The sequence below is a fragment of the Patagioenas fasciata genome, chromosome 1 (genome assembly GCF_037038585.1).
Source record: "Patagioenas fasciata isolate bPatFas1 chromosome 1, bPatFas1.hap1, whole genome shotgun sequence".
Lineage (NCBI taxonomy): Eukaryota > Metazoa > Chordata > Aves > Columbiformes > Columbidae > Patagioenas > Patagioenas fasciata.
The window spans coordinates 147621303-147648953 of NC_092520.1; the positions used below are offsets into that span (position 1 = coordinate 147621303).

The 27651-nt window shown below is 38.2% G+C and overlaps 1 protein-coding gene across 1 annotated transcript; it reads left to right on the plus strand.

The window, feature by feature from the left end:
• Window positions 1–1001: 1001 nt before the first annotated feature.
• On the plus strand, window positions 1002–27651 carry SLC13A4 (solute carrier family 13 member 4). The gene is made up of 16 exons (XM_065842186.2): window positions 1002–1834; window positions 8659–8787; window positions 11096–11232; window positions 11775–11956; window positions 12698–12752; window positions 14399–14438; window positions 15233–15310; window positions 16743–16933; window positions 18204–18323; window positions 21161–21262; window positions 21706–21807; window positions 22849–22976; window positions 24105–24238; window positions 25055–25216; window positions 26671–26808; window positions 27498–27651. The coding sequence occupies exons 1-16, from the start codon at window positions 1736–1738 to the stop codon at window positions 27633–27635; spliced, it is 1935 nt and encodes a 644-aa protein (XP_065698258.2). The 5' UTR covers window positions 1002–1735; the 3' UTR covers window positions 27636–27651.

The window sequence follows — 27651 nt, forward strand, 5'->3', positions numbered from 1 at the left end:
CAGATCATAAAAAAGTGAAAGAAAAGTTTTTTTGTATTTAAAATAAAGCTTTTTTTTTTTTTTTTTTTTTAGTATTATAGACATTCTGTTAGCCTCTCTGAAACAATGGACAAAACAGATATAAATTCCCCAGCTGTATTGGCCAACTCAAAATCTTCACATTAACTATATTGTTGCTTCCAGAACTAATTACTAAATTTGCCTGAAGGGTCTCAAGGTCCTGTTGCTTGATGGAAGCTTCAAGGTATAGAAACATTAGTCTTAGATACAATTACTTAATTCAGGAAGAACTCACTGTACACATCAAACTCCTCTGCAAGTCTGTCTTTGCCAGTTCTCCAGGACTCAGTGTCCCAGAAGCATCCCTGTTCAGTCTGGGGAGCTCAGTTTGGGTCTGACTAGCAGAGTGTGAGGAGATGATAGACAAACAAGGTTTGGGAGCATGGAAAACCCTAGATCTTCTTCTAAGATACAGGGCAAATGAATGTCTACAGGCTCTGCATGGAACCAGACAATGCATTCAGTCCTAGATCTCCAGTACTTTCTGCCTCAAAAAGAGCATTAGTAATGGCAGAGTTGTAGAAATGTTTATCTCCTGGAAGACTTGAATAGAAAGTCAAAGAATTCTCAGTTTGAGTCTGAATCCTTTTGTTACTGAGGGCACATAAATCAGTATAGAGATCAGCCCATGCCTTATGAATAAGTAATGTTCGTGGGTCAGGATGGAAGAAATATGAAAGACAAAAGACACTGTTTAGAAGACAATGATTTTTTATCACCAATACTGGGACCCTGAAACAATGTCAGACTGTTCAGTAAGTAAAAAAGGTCTGTTTATCCCTTTGTGTGCATGCCAGAAAGAGGAGGCTGATGATTTTCTCAAACGTTCTGACTGGGTTTCGGATAATGGGTGGAGCAACTACTACCTTTCACAGTCCTCATTGGTGAATTAGAGTTGCATGAAGCTTTTTAACAAGTTTTTCTCTTGAGCCCAAGTATAATCTGCGTTGGAATTGCCACCCTGTGAATTCCAAGCTCAGGGCAAAAGTAGGGTAAAGGTCGATAAAAAGTAGAAGCCAAAGCTACAGCAAGGAGACAAAATCTGAAGGAACTGCAGATGTTTTTTTGTTTTGGTTTGTTTTGGTTTTTTTAGAAGGAATATCTGCAATTGTGTTTCTGTGCACCGAACAATAGAATTTTGATTTTAATAATTTTACAGCAGAAAAGAAATCTGTATTTGAGACATTCAGACTATCAAGCAGGAGGAAAAGAAGCAGCCTTAAACAGATCTCACCCAGTTAACATAAAAAGGAATTAACATTGCTGGATGATGGAAGAAAAAAGCCTTCCAAAACATGGGGATAAGAATGCAACATGCCTACACCTGTGATTCTGAATTAAAAAGAAAAACTGTCAAAAGATCACTATGATCCAACTTGCAAACCTCTGCATGTTATGGAGTGATAAGGTTTTGGATGTGTTGGTGAGCCCTACTTAAACTGAATATCTTTTTAATTGAAAGTTCATTAGGTTTCTTTTCAAAACAAAAGACTGAAGAATAAACAAATAAAGAAAACTACTTTAGGTGACTGGGTGGGGACAGGAAATGAAGCAGTGAGAGGCCTTTCAGGGAAATCCAGGCACAGGTGAAGGAAAATGTGGAATGGAAGTTGGAGTATCTGAGGAACCAGAGAAGCAACCCAAGGAGAAGAAAGCCACCAGAAAATAAAGGAGTATGGCAATGATCAAGGACATTCTCCGGTCCAGAAATCTTTTGCTCGTTGTTCTCATTCCACTTCTGCTGCTTCCTCTGCCACTTTTATACCCCAGCAGTGTAAGTACATTTTCATTTTCTTTATAGCAAAGCCTTGAGTCCAGTACATAGTCATTCTGGATAAACCTGCAGTATGCAAAAGAAATGCAAAGACCTAAGCAAGTGTTGCTCTTAGAAAAATCAAGGACTTAAACTTTGAAGGACTCGGAATGCCACTGAGAAGTCAGCACAGTAAGAACCATAGCTACCCCGAGTTATATTACAAGCAGAGTCGAAGAGCTAGGTGAATCTAGTAAAGGCTAGTTAAAGCAGAAATGTTGTATCTCTTTCTACAATAACGTGTGTGTGGAAGAGGGAACAGTATAAACATAGCCACTAAAATTTTCTTTAAGGAGAGGTCTTTAAAAGAATACTTTTAGTGTCATTAGTTTTATGCATGGAGGGACTGTCAATTTAGTGAGGGTTTATAGAGCAGCAATTCAAGTGAGGAAGGAGTTAAGACTCAGTGACAGACATGTAGGACCATATATGGCATCCATTATTCTAAAGCAGCTATAGGCACTTCTACTGAAACATTGCAGCTGTGGCAGTGGCCAATAAACAATGGCTTAGAGACATACACAACAATCCAAATGAGGGAATAGTTTGTGCTTAACATGCAGACCAGGGAATGTGAGTGAATGCAGTTATTAATTCCTGATGTTACTTTGGAGCTACTGAGTGCCCTTGGCCACGTGTTTACTTCTTCTCTATGCATTTATCTGCAGTTGTAAACGATAAAATAATAATGTTTTCCTACCTTACAGAGATGGTGATGTTTAACTTATAAAAACTTGCAATGAATCAAAACTTCTGCAGGTGGTGATTCTATAATGCTAGACATAGATCTGGCCAAATAGTATAGTAATTTCCATTCCTTCCTCTACCCTGTCAGAGATTAATTTTTCCTTCTGGTACCAAAGGGTTTATTAATACTACTACTTTATCGAATAGAAATGCAAAGGATTAGAAATCACATAACAGTTTTCAAAAATAAAACTGTAGTATTTTGCTTGGAAAGAAAAACAGGATCCATAGAAAGGAAATGCTCCTGCACCACTGAATTGTATGTTGCACTTTGGGTGAGTTTTCCTGCTCTGAAGTTCAATGCATATCTCAGCTGTCCTCTTTTAGCAGTTTTCCATCTCTTCTCTATCAGGAGAGTAAATGACTGGTAATCATGCTCTTCTTCACAGAACTGAAAGGTTCACCATTTCACAGAGGTTTGTTTCAAAAAAGGGTTTAATCTTGCTTGTGACACTGGAATGGCAACATAAGAACAGATACTCCCTGATGTGCCTGTATGGCACTGTAACTTCAGCATGCTCTATGGCCCTTGAGAACCTCTCCTAGGAAACATGAGATTCGCTGCACTAAAGTTTGTCACTTGTGTTTGTTCCTTACTGGATTCAGAAGCACAAAAAGCAATAAGGAAACTCTTTAGTAACTCTTTAATATGAGTGTCAGAAGCTCAATGACAGTATTGCTGCAAGAATTGCTATTATATTAATACAGTACAAGCTCCTCTGCACTATTACTCTGCACCTCATGGTGTTGCTTTACTGCATAGTGATATGAAAAGCCATCGGATGTTTTCCATCCACTTTATATATACATGAATGACCATAGATGGAAAAGTATAGTTGTGAACCTGACCCCGAGTTGGACTAATGTTTGTAATGCTGTTGAGAAAACATCTACTCCAAATAAGCTCAGTTGACAATACACTATTCAAGTGCTTTGGTGTAGTATTTACTTTATTACAACCCATTCACTATCTATAAATATCTATCTATAAATTTGTTGCCTGCTGACTTGCTTATGCTTTCGTTTCTCAGATAATTATGTTAGATTTCTGTCTTATAGAGATCAAAATTACCAGATGGTTTATATTTGCATTTCTTCAGGGAATCGGCTTGCAGCTACTTTCATATTATCAGCACAAATTTGGAAATGTCAGAGGAGCATTACACATGTAGCAAGTGGCAAGAGTGGTCAAAGGCAGCATGAAGACTGAGAACTGTTTGTAGATATGGCTTACGGGAATAATGTTCACAGCTTATTTGCTATTATTTTGTGACAAGAAGTGGTTGGGTAAAAACCAAACAGAATAAATTTTGTTTGAATTCTTCCCTTTCTGAAGTTTATACCTGAACTATGACTTGCACAGCAGGTTAAGGACATGCATAAGTGCCTTTCAAGTCATAACATATATAGAAAAAAATATTTTGTGCTTTACAAACCATGGGTCTTTCATTCTGTTCTTATTTCTCTCATTGTTAATAGTAACATGTGAGCGTTTCCCCCCCGCCCTTTTTTTTTTTTTTAATCTCCATTTTCATCCACCTTTTTTAACAAAGTCACTGGTGATACCATAAATCATGCCACACAAATTCATTCAGTTGTGGGCACAGTTTCCTATGACCTCTGATCCTGTGGCCACACTGAACCAAATCAAGGAGACCTAGATTAATCCTCAAAAGTCAGTAAGAGTTGCTCTGAGCTGTGAGACCTGCAACTTCAGGTGATGTTGACACCTTGACATACCAAATCAGCAGAATAGACGCTAAAGCACCGAACGCGCTCTGAACAGCCACGGATGGCATACTTCCAGTCACATTTGCTTTTATTTACACAAGCTTAAGGGAGAGAACTGTAGTGTGAACCCATCAGCTCAAAGATGGTAGTCCAGAGACTGGACTATCTCTTCTTCACACAGCTTAAACATGTGCCAGCATGTAAGACATGCAAAGCACATCCTCAAGTGGGTAACGTTTCAACATAGAGTTTATTATTTTTAATCACTATGAGGTCGTCTGATGTATTAGTTAAAACATTTTTGTGCATGACCCTTATTATTGATTATTTATCCATGGCTTCCTTTCAGCTCTTCTTTTTCCCTAAGGGACTAACTGAAGATAGGTGCTAGTCCCTCCAATATCATGTTTTCCTATTACCTACTTCAAGCCCTGAGGTGGGCTTAACAGTAATTTTGAATTGTACAACAAGAGGTGAGAAGGGTTAAACTGTTAAAATTATACAGCCACTACTTCAGTCCAGAACTTAGTAGCTCCAGTAACTATTAATTAAATATAAAAATTCAGTTCACTTAAATAGAAGAGATTAATATGGTTTCTCTTGGAAATGAGTTGGTTTAAAGCAGTGAGAAAATAAATAATGAAAATTGCTAGACAAGCTGATTAAGTTTTTAGTGGAGATTATCAAACTTGTTTTTTCTGGCACTTACTACCTACTTTAGTACTATTTTAAAATGTGCTATATTTTAGTTTTGTTTGTAAACTGGTTACAGCATAGTTTGTCAGAAATATAAAGATGCAGTGCCCATCCCAGCTAGGTTTTGATAGAGATACAACTCCTCTTTGTCCTATTTTATTTCCACTATCTGTCTACTTTCTTGCTACACACAGAGGAGCAATAGAAAATAACTATCTATGCTCAATGATGTTAAAGAGAAGAATATGTTTTTTGAGTGAGAAAATAATTTGTAATCAGACTAGGATTAAATTAATTTTATGAATTTTGGCAAAATACCTTTTTTTGGATTTTATATCTGCACTGCTTTAAAATAAAAAACAATGCTTTTTCATTAAAAGGCATTTTTCTCCTCAGACAGCTGCTAGATGTCATACAGAGCCCATGCAAACAGAGTAGTTTGTTAGCAGAAACTAATCAGTTTTTAAAAAAAGTGTCAAATAGTCACTAGGTCACAAAAACGATCCAATGCTCTATTCTCTGCAGAATATCAACCGTGAAGTATAATGTAGTTAAAGGTGACCGAGCAGCCAGTTCGCTAATGTTTATGAGCCAATCCATCAGCTTTGTGACTCTCATCTACTATAGTTTTGTCTTCCTAGCAGAGATTACTAAAAATCCCTGATACTGTCATCTAACTTTTACAATTATTTCAATTTTTAAGCGATGACTTGAAGTTGTTACAAACTGAACATCAATCTGGAGTTTCAAACCACATAGCAATTCCATTTTATAAAATGCATGCTTTATAATCCATGAATATTAAAAACCAACCAACCAAACAAAACCCAACAACAGCAACAACAAAACACCTCTCATTTCATCCTTTCTACGCCACACTTCTCTAGTGTCTCTTACTTTTCTTTTTCTTGGTAGCAATGAAGCTACAACTGCAATACAACCTTTCATTGTAATATTTTGCTGAGGGACCTGATCATAGAGTGTAGAGTCCTGCATCTGGGCAGGAACAACCCCAGGTTCCAGTATAGGTTGGGAAATTACATATTAGAGAGCAGTGTAGGGGAAAGGGACCTGGGGGTCCTTGTGGACAACAGAATGACCATGAGCCAGCACTGGGCCCTTGTGGCCGGGAAGGCCAATGGCATCCTTGGGTGTATTACAAGGGGGGTGCTTAGTAGATCAAGAGAGGTTCTCCTTCCCCTCCTCTCCACCCTGATGAGACCCCATCTGGAATATTGTGTCCAGTTCTGGGCCCCTCAGTTCAAGAAGGACAGGGAACTGCTGGAGAGGGTCCAGCATAGGGCAACAAAGATGATGAAGGGAGTGGAGCATCTCCCTTATGAAGAAAGGCTGAGGGAGCTGGGTCTCTTTAGTTTGGAGAAGAGGAGACTGAGGGGTGATCTTATTAATGTTTATAAATACATGAAGGGTGAGTGCCACGAGGATGGAGCCAGGCTCTTCTCAGTGGCAAACAACGATAGGACAAGGGGTAATGGGATCAAGCTGGAACACAAGAGGTTGCACTTAAATTTGAGAAAAAACTTCTTCTCAGTGAGGGTGCCAGAGCACTGGAACAGGCTGCCCAGGGAGATTGTGGAGTCTCCTTCCCTGGAGACATTCAAAGCCCGCCTGGACACATTCCTGTGCGACCTCACCTAGGCGTTCCTGCTGCAGCAGGTGGATTGGACTAGATGATCTTTTGAGGTCCTTTCCAATCCCAAACATACTGTGATTCTGTGATACTGTGATAGAGGACTAGTGAAACCTGTACTGGAGTGTTTAAAACTGAAACCACTCTTCTATAATAGTTAATGAAGAGAAACAAATACACACATTTCCGTGTAGTTCAGGGTACTTGACCATTCACATAGTAACAATCCAGAGCTAAATTTCTCCAATAGCCTTTCAGATAGCCTTTATAGTCTCTAAAGTAATTGGAGTTTATTTGATTCAAGGAAATTGCATTTGCCTGTTAACTTTTTCAGTTATTTTGGTGTCCCTGCTTGCTTGGATCAGAACTGTTTAATATCACATTTTTTTCTGAAATAGAAGTCAGAGCAAGGTCTGGCAGCTAATTTAAACCCAAGCTTCTGAGTAAGCTTGGCTGCAACTTTTAAGCAAGTAAAGGAAATGGTACATGGCAACCTATCTTAACTTTTTCTTTGGACTGCCATTTATTACAACTAGCTGTACTAGAAAAGTGGAACAGCTTGCTAAGGGTAGTGTAAAAGGGACATATATAAACATGAATATATATACAAGCTATTGATTCATTCAATTGACCGCACATCCCTGTATAGCCTTACTTTAGGCTTTACCACCTTGTTAACAAAACTGATTGGAAAAAAAAAAAGTGTAATACATGCTCATTAATTTGCACAGGGATCTGTGGGAATTGCTTGTGTGACTTCTTGAAACTGCTTAATTTGGGAGTCATCTGATCAGGAAACAAAAGTAATGAAATTATGTTTTAACACAAATAATATTTGTGAACAGCGAATTTTCTAAACAATAGACATTATGAGCTGTGAGTCCATATGGCTCAATAAGTTCACATGGAACATCCAGTGAATACTGAAGAACAGGTACATTTATAGCTGGTGTAAATCAATGTTGACCTACTAGCTTCCACAGAACTGTCAATTAGACTCAGTACAGGAGCTAGCTTCAAATTGGAGGAAAAGAAAAAGACACTTGTTGAGGGTAATTTCTGTAATTTTTAGCAGGATATACTCTCAGATTTCTAAGCCTAACAAACTGAACCTAAGGAGAACTGCACTGAATGCCATAAATAAAGAGATATCTATCTAAAAAATAGACCCAAAGACTTAATGGACTAGCTATGTTTTCCCGTAAAAAATATTCGTCAGGTAGCACCTTTCTCTGTCACATACCAGTTCTCCATGAGCACTCAGCGTGATGTTATCATGGTTTTTTTCTACCAGGACCTTAGAAAGCAGCAAATTTTGTTAACTCTATTAACCAATGATCTTTAAGTCCTTGAGGTCTTTGGTCTTCTTCCAAGGGTCTGTGGAAATTACCTGAGAAAATAAAATTAACTGACAAAAAATGTAGGTTTGCACAGTGTTTATAAAAAACAATCTTTCAGACTATTTTCTAATAGACCCACAATGTAGCCTTGTCCATGCTATGGCAAACATGAACATTCTTATCTGCTCATGAAAACTAAAGATTCCTGTTCTTGACCAATATTAGAGAGAAAACTGTGTAGAAATACCAGTTCTACAGGTCCAATCTAAAGAGTCATGGTTGAACATTTGGTAAATACTGGATTATGGAAATCAGACCAATCTGTAAAGGCACTTGGAATCATTGTTTTGCTGATAAATATGTTTATCCTAATGCCTAGCCCTAGTTTATATGTAACACCTTTCAGTAGGATCATCTTCTGGAGTTGGTCTTTCAGGTGGTGTCCTAGATTTCACACTCAAACAGCTGTACCTTAGGAGGTCCTTATGCAGTCCTTGTTGATTATTTTTTTTTTTAAGTCCAGGCACCCTCAGTCTGGTGAGTCCTATGAACATATTCACAAGACTTCCACAACAGATGGTGGGGCAGCAACGCTTAACTTCTGTGGTTTCTCTCTACAGGAAACCTCATGTGCCTATGTGCTGATTGTGACTGCTGTATACTGGGTCTCTGAAGCAGTACCTCTTGGGGCAGCAGCCTTGGTTCCAGCTTTCCTCTACCCACTTTTTGGAGTCATGAAATCCAGTGAGGTCAGACCAGTGTTCACTTCTTCATCATTTAATATTCTTATTCTCAGTTAATTATTTGAATAAAGCTAACATTAGTAGACTAGCAAGACTAAGAGGTACGGGAGGAAGAGGTTTTAATCTTGTAATGTGTAACTTTGCTCTTTCTTCTACTGAAGACAGGTATAGGAAAGGTTGTATTAGCCAAGAGGGGTGTGCATTCTGTCAGCTACTCCATTGCAAACAATTCCCAAAACCTATTACATCAATGAATCCCACCCTTTTCCTCTTCCAAAACCATGTAAACAGCACTTTTGGGATATAATGTAAAGTTTCCTTCTAATTGTATTTGTTTTAGATTGTGTATAAGGCAAGAGGCTACATATTCTAAAACCAGTTATCATTTATGGTATAAGACTAAATAATTTTGTTATCCAGGTGAATGTCTAGTCTTTTTGCCAAGCTGTAACCGTAGTGCCATGTTGTAGTCATGTGTTCTAGGCAAAGGAGTAGCTGTACAAAAATCTCTCCATGATCAGATATGAATTAGCTTACTTGAGGGTTTATTTTTTTCTTATATTCTTTCATGATATGCCAAGAATTCATTTTATGTCATCTTCAGCTTCTTTTTTTTTTTTTTTTTTGTTTTTAATTCTGGAATGCGAGGGTATCACTCTCGATTAACAAAGACTAGAATTAAAGACAAGAATACAGAAGAATATATAGCAACCATAAAATTGTTGAATTTCTAACAGAATCTAACACTGGGCATAACCATAAATTAATGGAGTCAAGCATGAACCAAGAATTTTACGACCTGTCTTAATCCTCTGAGTGGTATAACAACTGTGTAATATAATCAGGTACATTTCCATACCAATACAGTTAAATATTTTCAATTTTTTTTCCTAACATAAAGGTAGTTACGTGCTTTCATTAAAAAATTCTGCAGCATACTGGAGAAGGAAAATGGCTGTGAAATGAATGAAGGAGAACAACAGATTCCTTGTGTCGCTGGCTTGATGGATTCCTTTCATTCAGTTCAAAATCTTTTTTTAACAGGGTAGCAGGAAAATAAAGAAAGTTAATGAGTAAGAAACCAGTGGAAGAAAGCCAGAAAAGTGATATTTAAAAGTGCTGGCACACAACTATTATAGTCAAGTCTATTTAGGTCACCACAGGATTTGTTAAATAAATATAAAGTCTTCACTTGGTGGAGCTTTCACAAAATAACATTAGTGTTGTTCTTCCACTTTTACATAGGGGCGTCAATATAAATGAGGACAATGGAAAAAATACTGCTTCTGCTGATTTTAATTGTTTTAAAATGCTGGCACCTACGTTTGGTTAAAGGGATGGTTTTAAACTGAAGAAACTATATTTTTGGAAAGATATTCCAGCAATAGCTTGGAAAAGATTGCATCAGAATGAAATGAAAAATGTAGCCAGACTCCAAGCATCTGTTTAGAACTTTTATTTTCAACTATTTTGTTTGCTTTCATGAGACAGAGCGCACACACATATACATGTGTCTGCAAATGCTTTGGTTTGCTTCTGTTGTTATTTTTGCAGTCATTTCACAGAACACCTTCTTGTATCTTAGCAAGCCACATGTTCAAGAACTCTGCTTTGGAGGACCGTATGTGGTCTCTGATTTTTTTTCCAGAGCCAGCTGATGATTTTTTCTCCTCCCCTTTAAATAAAAGTTCTCTTTTTTTGAAACTTTACCGCATTTTCCTGATGCAATGGAGATGAATTTCCATTGTGAAAAGTCTTGGCACAGGGTTTGTGGATCATTACAGCAATATCCCAACCTTTTTTAATTGCATACAGAGAGTATGCCCCAAAGGACTTTTCCTGAAGCTGTAGGTTCTAGGGATGCCACATTTTGTCCAACAGTTGAACACAACACAAGAACTACCAACAAGATAGACAATGAAATCTCCAGAATGAAGAAGCAGATGAAGCACATGAATTAGCTGTCTTCAGTGCAGGGCTTTGTCTGTGGTCACTTCAGGCTGGGCCTAGATCTGTGTGAGTAACTGCAGGCAGGGAACATTCTGTTCAAAGAAGCAAAATTTCTCTTGAACTCTTCAAAGCTGAGAAACCTACTAACAGGTGGCTATAGAGACTTGTTATTTGCAAACACAACACGAAAGAGATGAAATAGAACATTTTGATTCATGAATTCTTCATTTTCTCTAGCTCCCTGTCATTCTTTCTCTAGGGGAAAAAATTCACAGTACCATATTTCTTCTCATGCAGCATGCTCTCTGTGTAGGGTAGTTACCGCTTTTTTAACTGATTATTTCCACCTTTTTCCTTAACACAGGTGGCTGCTGAATATTTCAAGAATACAACTTTGCTCCTCATGGGTGTGATTTGTGTGGCAGCTTCTGTAGAAAAGTGGAATCTCCACAAGCGAATCGCACTGCGTATGGTCATGATGGCTGGAGCAAAGCCGGGCATGTGAGTGAACCTTTGACTTTGGCTGACAGCAGCAGCTTGAAAGAGCAAATAACAACTCTGATTTTCCCATCCATAGGCAGAAGCCAGCTTGGTTTGGGCTCTTTTTCCTGCCCACTTTTCCTTTCAGAGTTTGAAAGTTTACAGATTTTCTCATCCTCTTTCTGCCACCTCCTATTCTTTGGCTTGTTGTCCTTTGGTTTTCTACTTTTTATTGATGCTGATTTTAGTCTCTCTATTCCTTCATTACCTGTTGTTTAGCAAATACAAAATGAAGTCTAAATCCTGACTATGCTGAAAATTGTTGTTTCTCACATCACATGCTGATTTCCACACGGCACAGCAAACGGCTTCCAGTGGTACATGACCTTATGACAGTTCTCAGCACAAGGCAGCACTTTATCTGCACTTAGCATGGTATTTTGGCACCCACAAAAAGAAAAATACTCTGTGTAGTTATCACTTGACTAACAAAAATGTTAGGCAAGGAGGCCTTTAATATTTCTGAAAGTTCCTCAAGAAGGTTTTCCTGTGTTGTATTCCAGGTTGCTTCTTTGCTTTATGTGTTGTACCACAGTGCTCTCCATGTGGCTTTCCAACACATCCACTACAGCCATGGTGATGCCAATCGTGGAGGCAGTGCTCCAGGAGCTAGTGAATGCTGAGGAGGAGCATGAGGTCATCAGTACTGCAGGCAGCACCATTATCGAAGAAAACGAGCCAATAGGTATTTGTCAATATTGGCCATTTTTTTTCTCATTTGTTTGTCAGTGACTAGGCTCATTGATACACATTACTCAGACTCTGTTGAGGTCAGAGCTGTCTGACTTGTACTGCCAAAGATGCTGGTCCATACTCTTTCTTTTTGTTCTCTGATATTTCTTAAAAAAAATGAAAGAAGGTTTCAATATGTGGTGGCAGAACTGGGGTTGGGAAACTATTTATGTTGAATTAGGGCATGTACTAGAGTTTGTGTGTCATAAACTCTTAGATCATAGGATTTTACAGAAACTTCTGAGAAGAAATGTACAAGAGGCTCCAAAGTGTGCTCTGTGACAATCCCACACTTGCCCTTTCTATTCCTGCCCTTCCAGGCTGCCCAGGTCAGAGTAGATGCCAAAAAAAAAAAAAAAAAAAAAATTAAGAGCTCTAAGGCACATTTTGTTCATTCCTTCCTAGAAAGAAAGAATTTGGGAAGAAAATAATCTCTCTTTCAACTGACAGATTCCAGGCTGAAAACGATCTCATTTAACCTTGACTATTATACATAGGTATGATAGTTGTTTAATTACCAGAGGAATGTGATTAGGACAATATGACACAATAAAATGATGCATAAGGGTCACAGAGTACCTGAAAGGGTTCAGACAAGCTTTTGTTTGCAGTAGGTTCTCCACATTCAGTGAAGTAGCCCAGGGGCTCAGCGTGGTTGTTACCCTAAGGTCTGCTTTCTCTTCTTTTGTTGCAGGTCTCAGCGAAAAGCATGGCCAACCTTCACTGGAGCTTATCTTCATCAATGAGGAGTAAGAATGAACCCTGTACATCACGACTGGAGATTTGAGCCCTACACAGGTTGCAATGAGATGAACCAAGCAGTAGAGCCAGGAAACGCAAGCAGAAGCTTATAAGTGAATGTTTTCAACGTGACTGACAAGGAAGGGTTATATGAGAAATGAGATTAATGTAATGATCTGGATCTCACTAAAGCTTCCCAGAATTCATTCATTTTTTAACACTATGGGCATTTTAGAGAGAAGGAAAATGTTTCTCAGGGTTTGAAAGATCTTCTTTTGAAGCCTGTGTTTGTGCTGTATAAGACAGTGGTGCCCACAGATTTTTATTTCTGTTCCTCTGAAGGCACAGTAATGAAGAGGATCCAAGCACAATATGGAGTGCCCACAGGACATATCCAAAGGGAAGACACTTAGAGAGGATTCCTGAGGAAAGTCTGAACTGTCAAGAGTCAAGAATGGATGGCAGGAGAAGGGAGAATAAACAAAACCCAACCCTCCCCCCCAGAAAAACCAAACCTTTAAAATATTTATTTTGATAGAGACAAAGTTCTTCAGAAGTTTGAAACACTAACAGTTTCAACCAGGTCTCTATTTGGGGTAAAATCTAGTAAGGTGGAATGGACAGGTCAAGGAAAGGACTACTTTGCCAAATTATCAAATTAACAAGCAGTTCAAGATACAAAGGAAAATATTTAAAGTTATTGTCCTAAAACTACGTTATAGGCTAAATCCTGAGTAGCATCTTCTTACAAGGTGTGAGAATAAATTGCACAGTCCCTTCTTGAGTTCCTTCTGTATTGTTCCGTGTTCAAAATCAAAGAGAACCACTTTCTTGCTACACTTAAAATAATTTACTTTAAAACAAACATTGTCATTCAAACAGCACATCTTGATGACTTGAAGTTAACTTGCAAAATATTTTTCTCATAAGTCTAGAGACTAATGGGTTCACCAATATTCCCTCTGTTGTTATCTCTTTTCATCCCAGCCATATTTTCTATGCAATATAGAATCAAATTTTCAGTTTGACATTGTGCCATTAATCCCTTTAAGCCTCTTAAAGAGTATGTGTGGAATATTTCATAACAGAGCTATTATTAAAATAGTATTACTGAATAAGAGATTGAAACTTAGTGGTAAAATAAAAGTAGCACATCTTCTGAAATTAGATCTGTATTCAATGTCAAAGTTCAGTGGTACATTTGCATGGTCCACATGCTGAACAGGACAAATTTTAGTAAAGGTTTTAATGTGGTAGAGGTAGGTGCTCAGAAACAGCATTGAAGAGGTTGGTGGGAGGAGAACTTGAGTAGAATGGGATGATGGTAGCACTGGATTGTCTGATGATTCACTCCACTGTGAATGGAGTCCACTCCTAGAATGGGGTGTATACTACCTAGAATATATATTTTTTCTTGTATGGAGGTGGAACACCATTGTTACAAATCTAGAGGTTGAACTGTGAAACTTAATGACAACTCTTACATATCTGGCCAAGACGCCATAGAAGAGGTGCTAATAAATAGCATTCTTCACCATTTCAGTAGGCACTAGTTCTCCTGCAGATGCTGCCCCTCCTGTCCATGATGTGTGCCTTTTGAGGGAGGTGGGTAAATAGGCATTTTTAAAGTATATTTTCCTTTCTTTGTTTTTAGTGCCACTACTACTGACTTCAGCTCCTTGATGCACCCAAAGGTATTGTCATAGGTAGTATCTTCTGAGCTATGCTGTTTTCTAATGTAGGAACTATCAGAACAGTGTCTACACAGCTCTACAATGAACTGCTGTTTCCTTTATCTAAAAAAAAAAAAAATGTCAGTGGTTGTTGGCAGATAGTATGTATCACAGAATGTCCTGCTTTGTATTTAACCTGTTAGCCCAAATCAGGTTGGGGAACATTAGCTCTGCAGTGTTTGTTATACTTATTGCTGGAGATCCTGAAATCCAGTCAGCAAATTAACAATTACGTATGGTTTCTATCAAGTTCAGATATGATCTTTTGTTGTCCAGGTATTGCTAACTTCTTCAAGCTGAGGCACCTCAGTTACTAGAACAACCTACACATATCACAAAGTCATAGCTTCTAGCAAGTGATCTACTAGATTCCATTACATGGCAGAGGGACAAGACCTAACCTTATTATAATATGACTTTTAAGATCACTTTAAAATAAAATGAGGTTGTTGGTTTCTTTTCCGCTTCCAGCCCCGCCCCCCCCCCCCCCCCCCGCTACAGTGTAAAGTTTACAGCTGAAATTTTAGTGTTTGGGTTTTTGTTTATTTGAGGTTTTCCTGTGTTGTGGTGGGTTTTGTTGTTGTTGATTTTGTGGCTGGGTTTTTTGTGTGTTTGATTTTTCCCCTGTTTTGTTGCTGTTGGTTTTTTTTGTTGTTTTTTTTTCCCCAAACCCCATGACCAAGCACCATCAACTCTATCTAAGTGCTTCTACTAACACAAGAAAGGCTAATCCCAAGGCATTTGCCTTCTTACAGAGTATGAATGGTGTACACATGATAGCCAACCCTATTGGAACGATGAATTCTAAGAGCAATGGGCAGCACCTACCTCAGGTAAGGAGATATTAGACCCAGTGGTTGAGGGAAAAGACAGATATGAAGATCACCTGCTTCCCACTGGTTCATATGTGTTCCTTGTAAGCTGTGTTACAGGGAATTGTGCTCCATCATCTTGCAGCAGTCATGGTTTGGCCCTTTGCTAGTTCTTACTCCCATTTAGATGACCCCAGCACACATATTTTCAGAAGACCCTCTCCCAAAGGCTGGTACTATTCATTTGGCTTTGCATTCAGGAATATGATCATGTTTCCCTTCTTATTTGGCGGTTCTACCGTCTTTGCTTTTGCAAAGCCTCCTTGGAAAATAGCTCAACCCAAAAATAACAACCTCTGACACACAATATCCTACTCAGAACTAAATTAGCATCAGGCATGGACCACGTAATTGTTCAGCCAGTTCATTAGGTAGTCTTAGTATCCACCTCCTTTCTGTTTTCCCAAAAGTTCACCCTCAAAATCCTCGATTACATCAGTCCATTCTGGTATTTCTGCTTGTCTTAAGTGGACCCAAGAATGTGATTTCTGTTTGGACTACAATTACATAGTATCTTAATTATATAAATTGATGTCCAGGAAAGATTAGGCTAAAATCACTACACAAGAATTTGCATTTGCAGTTCAAAAGAATCTGAGTGTATAATTTCAAAAAAGGCTAATTTGCTGCTCCCAATGTTTATTTTCCTCTTATACCCATTCCCCATAGGCATTCAGTGGTTATTTTTTAACAAATATACTCAGTTCACTTTTAACCTACAGGGATTTTAGCCAGGGTACCCTCCGGATGATGATGAACATATAGCATTTCTCATTTTACTACATAAACCCAAATCCAAATTAACAAACTCAACAAATCTGAACCCCTTACTGTCCTTTTCTTTATTCTAACATGCAGACTTTGCTGTCACTACTAAGAAACTGCTTCTGGAGAAATATTTTCCTGCAGCTTTTTCTTCCATATTCCCATTGCACAGACTTTTTCAAGCTGTTTCTGAGATCCCTAGCACTCTATTCCTAGTTAGAGGCCCTGACCCAGTATACGTGCAAAAAAATTCCACCAAGTATTTGTCTGGTGGCTGCTCATAAGCCTCAAAGATTATGGATTCCTACTGCTGCAGAGCTGGCATCCTGCCCCTGCAGCCCACAAAGGCTTTCAGTACGCCGCTGAGATTCCAGTCAGAACTGGAGCTGGCCCAAACTATAGCCAGAAATCCTATTACTGTTTGTCCTACATTTCTGCCACAGTCCAGGCATTTTCAGGCCCCTGGACAGATTTCTCATTCTGATGCCAGTTAAACCTGTGAAGAAAAAACTGTCCCCTCTTACAAAAACTTCTTGTTTCTCTGGGACCAGTACCACCATGGCATTAGAACAAGGTGGGCTGCTGTTTTGATCACCTGCTTTCTTTGATTCAATGTATCCCCTCATAGACTCAGATACTGGTCCTGCCTCCTAAGCCCTCAGAACTGGAACTGAGCACTAAATACCGGTATCAGACCAGACATGACCACATGGTCTGTAAATGCCTCTCACTGAGTATCTCCTACGCTGCAACCATTGGGGGACTGACAACCATCATAGGGACCTCCACAAGCCTCATATTCTTAGAGCACTTCAACAAGTAAGTGATACTGTGGTTGTGTGGGGATGGCGGTGCGGTCGTTATGATCTCTGCGGCTTTCCCCATGGGATATTTACTACCTCAAGGAACCCTTGTAAGACAGTATCTCTGAGGGCAATTTTTTCTCCTCCTCTAATGTTATTACTAATCATTAATGGTTGAAAGTGGGAGCTTAAGTCAATACATATCTGTGTCTTTTTCCCATGCAAACCAAAAATTCCTCATAATTTAAGTTTTTTCAGCAACTTCTTTTGATTTTGCAAACTTATAATCATGAAGGCAGCAGGCACCCTGGAAAAGTAAAAACTAAATCCATGAAGATAGAACAAAGAAGACAAGGAGAAATGCTCACAAAAGAAGAAATCTCATAAAATCAGCTTTAAGTTGTTCTATGGGTTCTTAGAAAGCAACTTCTTATGGTGAACCTGGAGGCATCGCTAGAGGTATTTAGGTTGCTCAAAGTATAGTGCAAAAATAAACAAACTTGGAAACACAGCCTTACACTTTTGCTTCAGAGAAGATGGGAAGGAACTCTCTGATTGGCTAAGTGTTTATTATATATGCCTAGAGCTCTCAAAGACATGAATGTTACCTCTGTCAAAAGACTTATGGTACTTCTCATGCACAGGTATGTCCAAGGTCAAACCTGATTCTGATCAGCTACTGCTGCCACTGCTGCCGTTGTATCCTTCATTCCTTTCTCTGAAATTATGGTAGGAAAGAAAACTAATTTCAGAAACCATCCTTCACTCAACAATTTGGATTTTACAGAAATTCCAAAGATCTCACTTTTATGACAGTTCCATCAAATGCACATATCAGACATCTTTGTCAGAGCCCAGCAGACTACAGTAATTATTTGTGTGGTCCACAATAAGACACGCAAAGAGATTCTGGGTGAACCATTCTTAAGTCTACTGACACTAGAAAGAGCTTTAAGAAAACCAACAGGTAGGGCCAAAATTTCCCTCCTCATAACTCCAAGGGTTTTTGAAGCAGGTTAGACAATCTGGTCTTACAGGTATAAAATGCTATGTGGTTCATCTGTCCATCAGATGCAATCAGTGATTGACATTCTTTGGGAACTGGTTTCACTATGCACACATAATGCAACTGTTTCAAATACGTACTGATGCAATTTTTCTATCATGCCATGGCAAATATATGTACATATACACATGTGCGCTTCTGTGTGTATCAGAGGTGTCTGCCCTTTTACTGTTCTAACTTCTTATGCTTTTTTTTTTTTTTTTTTAATTTCCCTTTACAGCCACTACCCAAATGCTGAAGTGGTGAATTTTGGAACCTGGTTTTTGTTCAGTTTCCCTGTCTCCCTCATCATGTTGGTCCTGACTTGGTTCTGGATGCATTGGCTGTTCTTGGGCTGCAAGTGAGTGCACATTGTTCAAGACACATGAATTACAAAAGTAGGGCATCTGTGGCTCATCAAGAACATGTCTCATAAAGATGTTTCAAGTTGCAAATGACAAAAACTAAGGCACAATCTTCTTCTTGCCAGAACAGTTACTGGGGGAAATCTTACTGCTTAGCTGCATGGCATAGGCAGACAGCAGTGTACAGTATTGCTGCCTGAGAGTGAAGTGCCTAGGTATTGCTGACGGAAAGCCTCACTGTGCATCCAGTTGTTTTAAACTCATGACCATGAGGATCCTGTTGTGGACCGAAAGTCTTGTTAAAAATCATTTTGGAAAAGTATAGCTTAATAGATGAATAAAAACATAACTGCAAGTGAACAAGTTACTTTTCAGATCCACTCCCAGCTCAATGAAATTAATGTAAGACCAGTTAAAATTGAAGGTAAACAGATTCCCTATGTATTTCTATTTCAAGTGGAAAGGACTCTCAGCCTAAGAGACAAATACCTTTTGATACCTGTAAGTCTCTTAGCCCCAAACTAAAAACAAGGCTCAGTCTCCTAGTTCATTTGTACCACATATTCTCTTTGCAGACGCACTCAGCAAAGTTAATGAAAATTGACTAAATGTGTGCATTTAGAGCGGATTAGTTAATCTGCATTAAACTGTGGTGCAGACACATTTACTCAGAATTAAGGTGGCCTTAATTCGATTTAGTTTACTCCTAAAAGTAAGTTGAAGTGACATCACTGATTTATTTCACCTAAGACAATGAATAAAATGATAATGACTTTTGCTTGTTGCTGACCTTGACTAGATGTAAAGAGGTAATCTAGAGGTAAATAGATCCATGTTCTTCTCTGTCAGTCTCTTGAGCCTTGCAGCCTTGTAGTTCCAAATTAAAAGGCTAAAATAAGTCTATTTTTTTTAATCTTGAGAGGAAACAGGCCCTAACATGACCCTCAATAGTTTTGTTTGTTTTGTTTTTTTTTTTTTATAAATGAAATTCCACATTGCATCCAAGACCTCATGCTGTTTATTGTTGTTCTAAGTAATACCAGAGACTGAAGCATTATCAACTTTTTGAGAAGTACTGTTTGATTCCAAGTCTCCTTAATCTCTGATTCCTGTTCACTGTAGTTCATTAAAGAACATATTATCTTAGGAACTTGGCTACAATACTCTGCCTTCACATCCTCCTAAGCCTAAAAACACTTGTAACGTGTTGAAACAGCTGCCGAATGCCTGTACATAAATGTTTACTGCATTCCTGTAATGTTCATGTTCTTTTCTTAGGAAACCTAGTGTCGTCAATCTGTTCTTACTTGATCCAGTTGGAATAACACATCGGACTTGCTTTTGAGGGTCTAGACTAAGTCAAAAGGGAAGGATAATGGACCCACCAAGCAATTTTGCCAACAAAGCAGAGCTAAGATTAGAATTGTTGCTACAGAACTGGCCATTATAAGCCAAATAGCTCTTCTCTTCTAGCAGCTACATTAGTGCTGCTGGATTTTACTGGAGTCTAACAGCAAATTTTGCAAGGAAATTTAAATACTGATCAGTGCAAAACAGTGCTAAGTATGCTAAAAATAAGTGTCATATAGATGCCCATTTACAAGTGAAATGAAAAGCCTGTTTAAGAATTTTTGTAAAGCAGACAGGGCTTGACTGCATCTTGAGCTAAGCAAATTCCTTTGATAAACTGGCCTTAAGCAGAGGAGGAGAAAAAAGAAATTGTAGTCCATGGTCTGGCCAGGACTATGGCATAGATATCTAACCAGGGTACCAAATGAGGTATTAAAATAGCAGGAACAATAAAAGCAGGCCATTGTGCTCTCATGATACTTCAGTCACTGAAGTGCCTGCTGCTGCGGCCTGTTTTATGCTGGCTTAGCTGCAGAGCTTTCTCAATCCACCCCATGTACCTCTGTGGGACAGCTGGAGTAGAAAAGCAGAAATCTGTGGCTCAAAGTACAGCAAAGTAATGCTACGGGAAAGAAGAAAAGGAAACAGTTAAAGTGAATTGCACAAATCTTGATTTCAATAAGGAATGTCCAGGCTTTGTTTTAGTATGAAGGCAATCTGAATAAAGCAAGAACTTCACCTAATTTTCATATAAATGTATAGCAGGTTTAAATGTATTCAGCTATGAAATGTGCTTGTGGTTATGTGTCCCCAGCAGAAACACAAGCATTTTTCACCAGGACAAAACACTAGGCTGTTTGTCTTGGCCCCTGTGGCAGAGGCAATTTGGTGCCACACTGATTGTGCCTGATTTAGAAACAGCTGTTGTTACTAGTAGTAGCTTTCCTCTTGGAAAGCTACAGCTTTCCTCTATTACTTACAGTGAACCTTGAATATTTAAGTCAAACCTGGGCTCAAAAGCCAGACTGGTTCACATTTGTGTTAGAATACCCCTGATCTGACTGAAAAGCATACGGTTCCCCCATGAAAAAAACTATTGATAGCTGGCTTCTGTCACAGAAAAATCTGGCCAGTGCCAGCTGTTTGAGGAAGCCTACATGAAGGGAGCCAAGCCGCAGCTTGGGATGGCTCAGTGGTGCCAATCAGGAATAGCCAGAGCACCCTGGGGAACTTCCTACTGTGTCTCGAATTGATTCTCAGAAGACCTGAAAATTAGACTATGCAAAGATCACATACAATAATTTCCTTTTCCATTGACATCAGGACTTGCCCTCGTCACTTCTTCTCCCAGTGTCCACTGGCAACAGGAATTTTCAGTTTCCCTTATTGTTTTTATTTTTTATTGGTTTGTTTTTTGTATTTTGTTTTTTGGTTTTTTTCCACTTGGTGTCCTCGTCTAATTTTACTGCATTATCTACCTCAGTTTTAAGGAGACCTGTTCTGTGAGCAAGAAAAAGAAGACTAAACGTGAAGAACTGTCAGAGAGAAGAATTCAAGAAGAATATAAGAAACTGGGAAATGTTAGGTAAAAAGGACCTGCCTTCCTCAGTAATATGCCTCTCTAGGCTGGACCATCCTCTCATACTGTCTTCCAAAGTGTTTACAGTGGAATAGTAACATGAGCTTTACCTTGTTACCACACTTAATCAGATAATAGTGTAAATACAAAACAAGCATTTATAAATATTTTCCTTCAGGTCTTTCTCAGGAATGACTGAATTGCAAATACAGACTGATATTTTTAGCCTGTTCTTTACTGGGTTTAGATGGTTCCCAGCTGGGAGCTAAATGTAGAATTCTTTAATTCAAACTAATTTTCCTTTCTGTTTTTTGTCTGCTTTTTATCCTTTTTGTTGGAGGAAATTTCTACTTTCTTACTTCAGGAATTCGCTCTTGGGTTTTCAGACACACCTTGGATTGAATTCCTATTTTATTGTATTTTATTGTATTTTATTTTACTTTTTCTAGCTATCCTGAGATGGTGACTGGATTTTTCTTCATTCTGATGACCTTACTTTGGTTTACTCGAGAGCCTGGCTTTGTACCAGGATGGTCTTCTTTTTTTGAGAAGTAAGTGAAATTCCCTAAACAACTGCAGAGAAATATGGCCTTATATCTTCTGACTTTCAGTAATAATTTTGGCCATAAAGCATCATTGGCCACTTTTTAAAAGGTGGTGAAAAATGAAGCCTTAATTAAAAATTTAGGATTTTTTGCTTTTTAAGTCACATCTGTTCACATGGTGGCAAATTGTATTCTTTCTCAGTAACCAGAGTGATTTAACTAGAGAAAGTTAAAAAAACCCAACAACATATTTCAAATGCAAAAAAAATAGGGAGGTCAGATTTTTGAAGTGAAAACATTTTAATGCATTCATAGAGAAGCTACTACTGGAACAGATTGCAATTACAATTAAAATTTAAATTTAAAAAAATTATTTTGAAATAATTTTTAACAAGAAAATGTATTTTTGTGAAGATAAATTTTATCAAAAAATATCTATTTCAATCAAATATTACACAGAATGGTGACTGAAGCAAATAATTTTTCTTTTAAAGAATGTTGAAACAGATTATATTAAAAGTAACTATGACACATAATGTACAAGTGATTTGAACTTAAATTTTTTAAGTTTCTGCTGCATAAAATTATTTTATTTTTTCCTCCTAATTTTGACAGAAAAACTATTTCTAACACTGGGATTTCCTGAGAATCTCTGGGGTCTAGCAGTCCTTAAAATAGTTTTATAGACTGAGTTTTAAATATTTAATTTGAAATCAATCTACAGTTCATTTCTAAAAGACCACTTACGTTTGGCTTTCCCCAGTATGCGTTTACTGTTTCTTGCTTCTACTAAATAAACAATTTTTCTGTACCTCTGAGTTGATAGATTTGTAAACCAAAAGGGATTTCTTTTTTTCACTGGAATGTTTACAATTTTTGAGCAGTGATTGAAGTTGGTTTAATAAATGGGAAAAAATCAAACCTGTATCCTCGATATGCAAACATTTCTCTAGTGGATTGTTAGTAAGATTTCAGATGTGGAAATACAACTTGAACTACAATAATTTGCTTGAAGTCATATACCTTAACATTCTGTTTCTTTCCTAGGAAAGGTTACGGGACTGATGCCACTGTCTCTGTATTTCTTGGTTTTCTCCTTTTCCTCATTCCAGCAAAAAAGCCATGTTTTGGAAAAAGGGAAAAAGGCAAGGAGGATGCAGTAAGAAAGAGATCTGGTATGTTTTCCAGTGCCTTTAATGACACTTTTCTGTTATCTGTAAAGCTTTGCAAGAAGAAATTTTTACTGTGGAAGGTCAGGGTTCAGTTTCTTCTCTGATACCAGCCCCTCCTACATCATATCCATGTTTTTTTTGTTGATTTAACTTGCATTGTCTCATCCAGCAGATTACAAACAGATTTTGTATCTGAGGCCACCATTTCCTCTGTGTTTACAGAGTTATCAAAATTTAAGATTGAGTTTTAGGAAAGATTGAGATGGATTTACATATGGAGAAGTATAATGCAGATGTTTGCAAAATCACTTGATGATAAACTCTAGTAAATAATTTGGTCATCACTTATACAGCAGAAATCACTGGTCAAGTAAACATAAAAGAGGTCAGTAATGGTCAGACAAAGTTCCAATTTTGAGCAACGCTTCTTTCACAGTCTTCCCGATAATAACGGTCATTGTCATTTCACATTCGCTTTTGGCTAGCACTGAGAGGTATCCATCAGTTTGCTGTGCCAGGCTTTCAGCTGTCACATATGAAAATACAATTGCCTGCATAGGGTCTTATGTAGCAACTACAAACATATACAGTTACCAAGGTTTTTTTAATACTAATGCATATGCAGCATTTAGGAAAAATGCTGCTCTGTAACTCCTACTTCAAGAAAAAAATCAGGCATCTAACAAAATAGTGACTGCATATAAAACCTAGGGACAAAAATGCACTTAATCAAGCTTCACAGTTTACTTGAGAAAGAAAATGTTCTTCCTTGAGGAAATAATCCCGTTGTAACTTCATTTTTGTAGTGTACAGATAATTTGCACATGCATATACACAACAGAGCCCATGATCCCTCAAAAATCTATAGAACAAAACACAGACGTATATAACTATTCCCACCAACAGAACAGCCAAGGGGAAATCAGAGAATTTGGTATTAATATGCTACATTTTCTGAGGCCAAGCTAACCAGCAAAATAGGCTACATGCTTTTTCTTCACCTCTCTCACAGATGGTACTCACAATAACTCCCATCGATATTACATTGTTCCTATTAGTGTGGAAAACATGAAGATCTTTGCAAAAAGACCAGTGCAATATGGGTCACTAACTTGCTTTGTTTTGATATAGGGGATGATAATGAAAGGTCAACAGAAATTAACACACCGGATCCCATCATTACCTGGAAGGACTTCCAGAAGACCATGCCCTGGGAGATTGTAGTGTTGGTTGGAGGGGGTTATGCCTTAGCAGCTGGATGCAAGGTACTGATTTAGATTTTATCTTCCTTCCTAAATATATATATAAACCTGGACTTTTATCCCTTTGTATGCTCCCCAGTTTGGAATTACAATGTTGATACTTTCAGGTTTGTATATATAAACTAGCCCTTACTCCCTACAGCCAATGGAGAGCTATCTAGCTAACAAGAAGATAGTTAGGGCTCAAGTCGATTGTGTAAGGATAGGCACCTACTGCCATTTCAGATGCTTTAGAACATCTAGTTATTTCCACAAGCCTGGCAGACACAGGATCTGACGGAGACCCCACACTTTCTCTACTAGCAGCTAACCAGACAGAGGGGGAACACCTATCTCAGCTGCCACTGGATGCTCCTATTTAGGCAACTGAGTCAAGCTCCTTGTGCTGATTGGAAAAATCATGCTCCAGGCCCTGTTGACTATATCCACACTCAGTATACTTTGTGAATACACATCTAGGTCTTCTATAGACTCCTATATGTAGACAGCTAAATTTGTGTATTTCAATTTCAAAATTAATTCTATCCAGTCTGCGCAATCCTTTATCACCAATTTGCAATACTACACATGCTAAAGAAAAAGGGAATATCAGCCTTGGTGACTATTCATTTTATTAACTGTCAAATGTATCTCTTTGTTAGTATGGACAACTGTTTATTAGGCACTGCACTGAAATTCAATTTGCTGAACAAAAGGAAATGCAATAAGCATTGACCTAAACTTCGTTTATTTGCTGGTGGGATTCTCACACTGCCCCAAAAAGAATGTGTTTTACAAACTAAGTACTTAGTCACTCTTGTGCTTCTATCCTTTTCCCAGACCTCTGGCCTCTCTACATGGATTGGACGCCAAATGCTGTCCCTGAGCAGCCTTCCCTACTGGGCTGTAACTCTGCTGGCCTGCATTTTGGTGTCCCTGGTAACAGAGTTTGTTAGTAATCCAGCAACCATAACCATCTTTCTGCCTATTTTATGCAGCATGGTGAGTAAAAACAATGACATTTTTAGCCTTTTGTTTCCTAACAGGCTCATGGGAATGTTTAAATATGTCAGGGTATTGGCACTCTGATCACATGAAACCCAGCCTCGGTTCCCAAGCTACTGTTCTGTAGTCTTGGGTTTAGGAAAATTAATAAACTCGGGCAGCCAAAAGCATATTTTAGCACCGAGAAATTTATTCAATAACTCCTGAACAAAGTAAAAATACAGCTTCTGTGCTGAGGGATCCATAGTCTAAGAAAAGATGATGGTTCAATCAAGAAGACAGGTGAAATCCACATAAAGCTTGAGATACTCTTATAAATGTTATTTTAAATGTGTTCGTTAGTAGTCACCCACTCATTATTTGTAAGAAAAGGCTGTAGTAGTGAATTTTACATCAGATTTAAATGTGTTCAAGGGGGTGATCTGGTAAGTGTACTATCATCTAACAAGGAAAGCAGAGATATTAGTAATGGGCAGGAAAAAATCTAGAAATCGGTGGCAAAGACAGAGGAAAGAGATACGGATTTAATTCTGTATTGGAATAGCAGTTACAGAGAACTGTAATTTGTTTTCTTTTGAATAATACAAAGCTTTTACTACCAAGAATGCAGGTCATTAACCATGTTTCCCTGTTATAACAATTCTATAGGATTGTCCCAAACTTCACTCTGTGAACAGCTCTGAAATAATACAAAGATATGGTCAGATGAAAAGAAATAATTATGTTTGTATGGTTTATGAGTTCATATTTACCTCTGCTCCATGCAGAAACAGACTCCTGTAAAGAGAAATTTAGAGCAGTAAGTAGTCTGAACTGCCATTTTAAGGCAGACTTTCTTTTTTGACTGTAAAAGTAACCTGGAGACACTTCCATCTCCAAAAGGAACTTAGCCTTGTGAATATCCTTCCCTTTCCCTCTAACATAAAACCAGACCATAGCAATGTAAATGAAAATGCAAAATTTCACCACTGCTGAAGGCTGCAGTGGAAGAAAAATCCTTAGACCACTGTAAAAAATATTCATCATTGCCTTCTTGCCATGTGAGTTTGGACGACAAGAAACAAGTTTTCTTAACCACCATTCAGGACATTACACAATGGTCTCAGTATCCTCAGCAACAGGAAGAAGTGTTGTGACCTCTCTTGGCTGAAGACTAAGTTTGCAGTCAGTATTAAGATCCAGAAGACACAACACAGTATGACACAGAGAACAAGTGTGAGAAAGAGCAAAGGTGGCCCAATAGTAGCAATCTCCACCATCCCTCAGTGTGAAATGTCTCAAGGGAAGTCCATGGAGGATAACTAGCTCCAAATTATAGCACTATTCTCCTAAAAAACCAACCAACCTGAAAACCACCACAACAAATAAAACAGAGAGGGCCCTTGCATCCTATTTGTAAGCAGTGGCTTTTATTGGTTAAGGGAAACATCTCTCTCCCTCTCTCATTCCAGTCAGAAACCCTGCTTATCAACCCTTTATACACCCTGATTCCTGTCACCATGTGTATCTCATTTGCGGTGATGCTGCCAGTGGGTAACCCACCAAATGCCATCGTCTTCAGTTATGGGCACTGCCAGATTAAAGATATGGTGAGTCCTGAGAACAACTATATTCTCCCATGCTTCATGAGACTTCAATACCTTGTCCCCACATCCAGCAGCCAATATTAATATTAATAATAATAATAATAATAACAACAACAATAACAATAATAATAACGATACTGATGCTAATATAAATTCATGCTGATCTGCACTGCTGTTATGTGACCAGCCTATCAGGTTAAGAACACCCACACATTTGTTGTAGGATACACACATTTCTCATCTTTAATTTCATGAAAGTAACTGTCTAAACAGGTATCAAAAGAACAGGACTACACAATCCTCTGCATTGACCTGTTAAGCACAGGAGAGTATGAGAAAGTAGATTTATCACATAGCTCCACAGTAAGTCATATAGTTATCACCCTGCTATATGTAGTATAAGACCTCATTCTGATTATGTGATTGAGAAGTTTAAGTGACAAACTGAGCAATTTTCCAATGAGATACATCAGCTTCCAGCTATCATTTCTGAATATTTCTACAATGTATACTCTAATATATAATACTCTTTGTGCTTTTTTGGCTTTATAAATCAGTATACATAATTTAGCACTATATATGAAAGTCAGTATACATATATACACACACACCCTATTTTCTTTTTCTTACCATGTTAACTATTTTTGATCAAGTTGTCATTGATCTTGCTCTGATGCATTTTGCTTTTGTAGGTAAAAGCTGGCCTTGGTGTAAACCTGATTGGCCTGGCTGTTGTCATGGTGGCAATCAACACTTGGGGAATTAGACTCTTCCAGCTGAACACTTTTCCAGAATGGGCAGCAGTTGGCAACGTCACTCGCCAAACATAATCTCCAATGGAAAAAA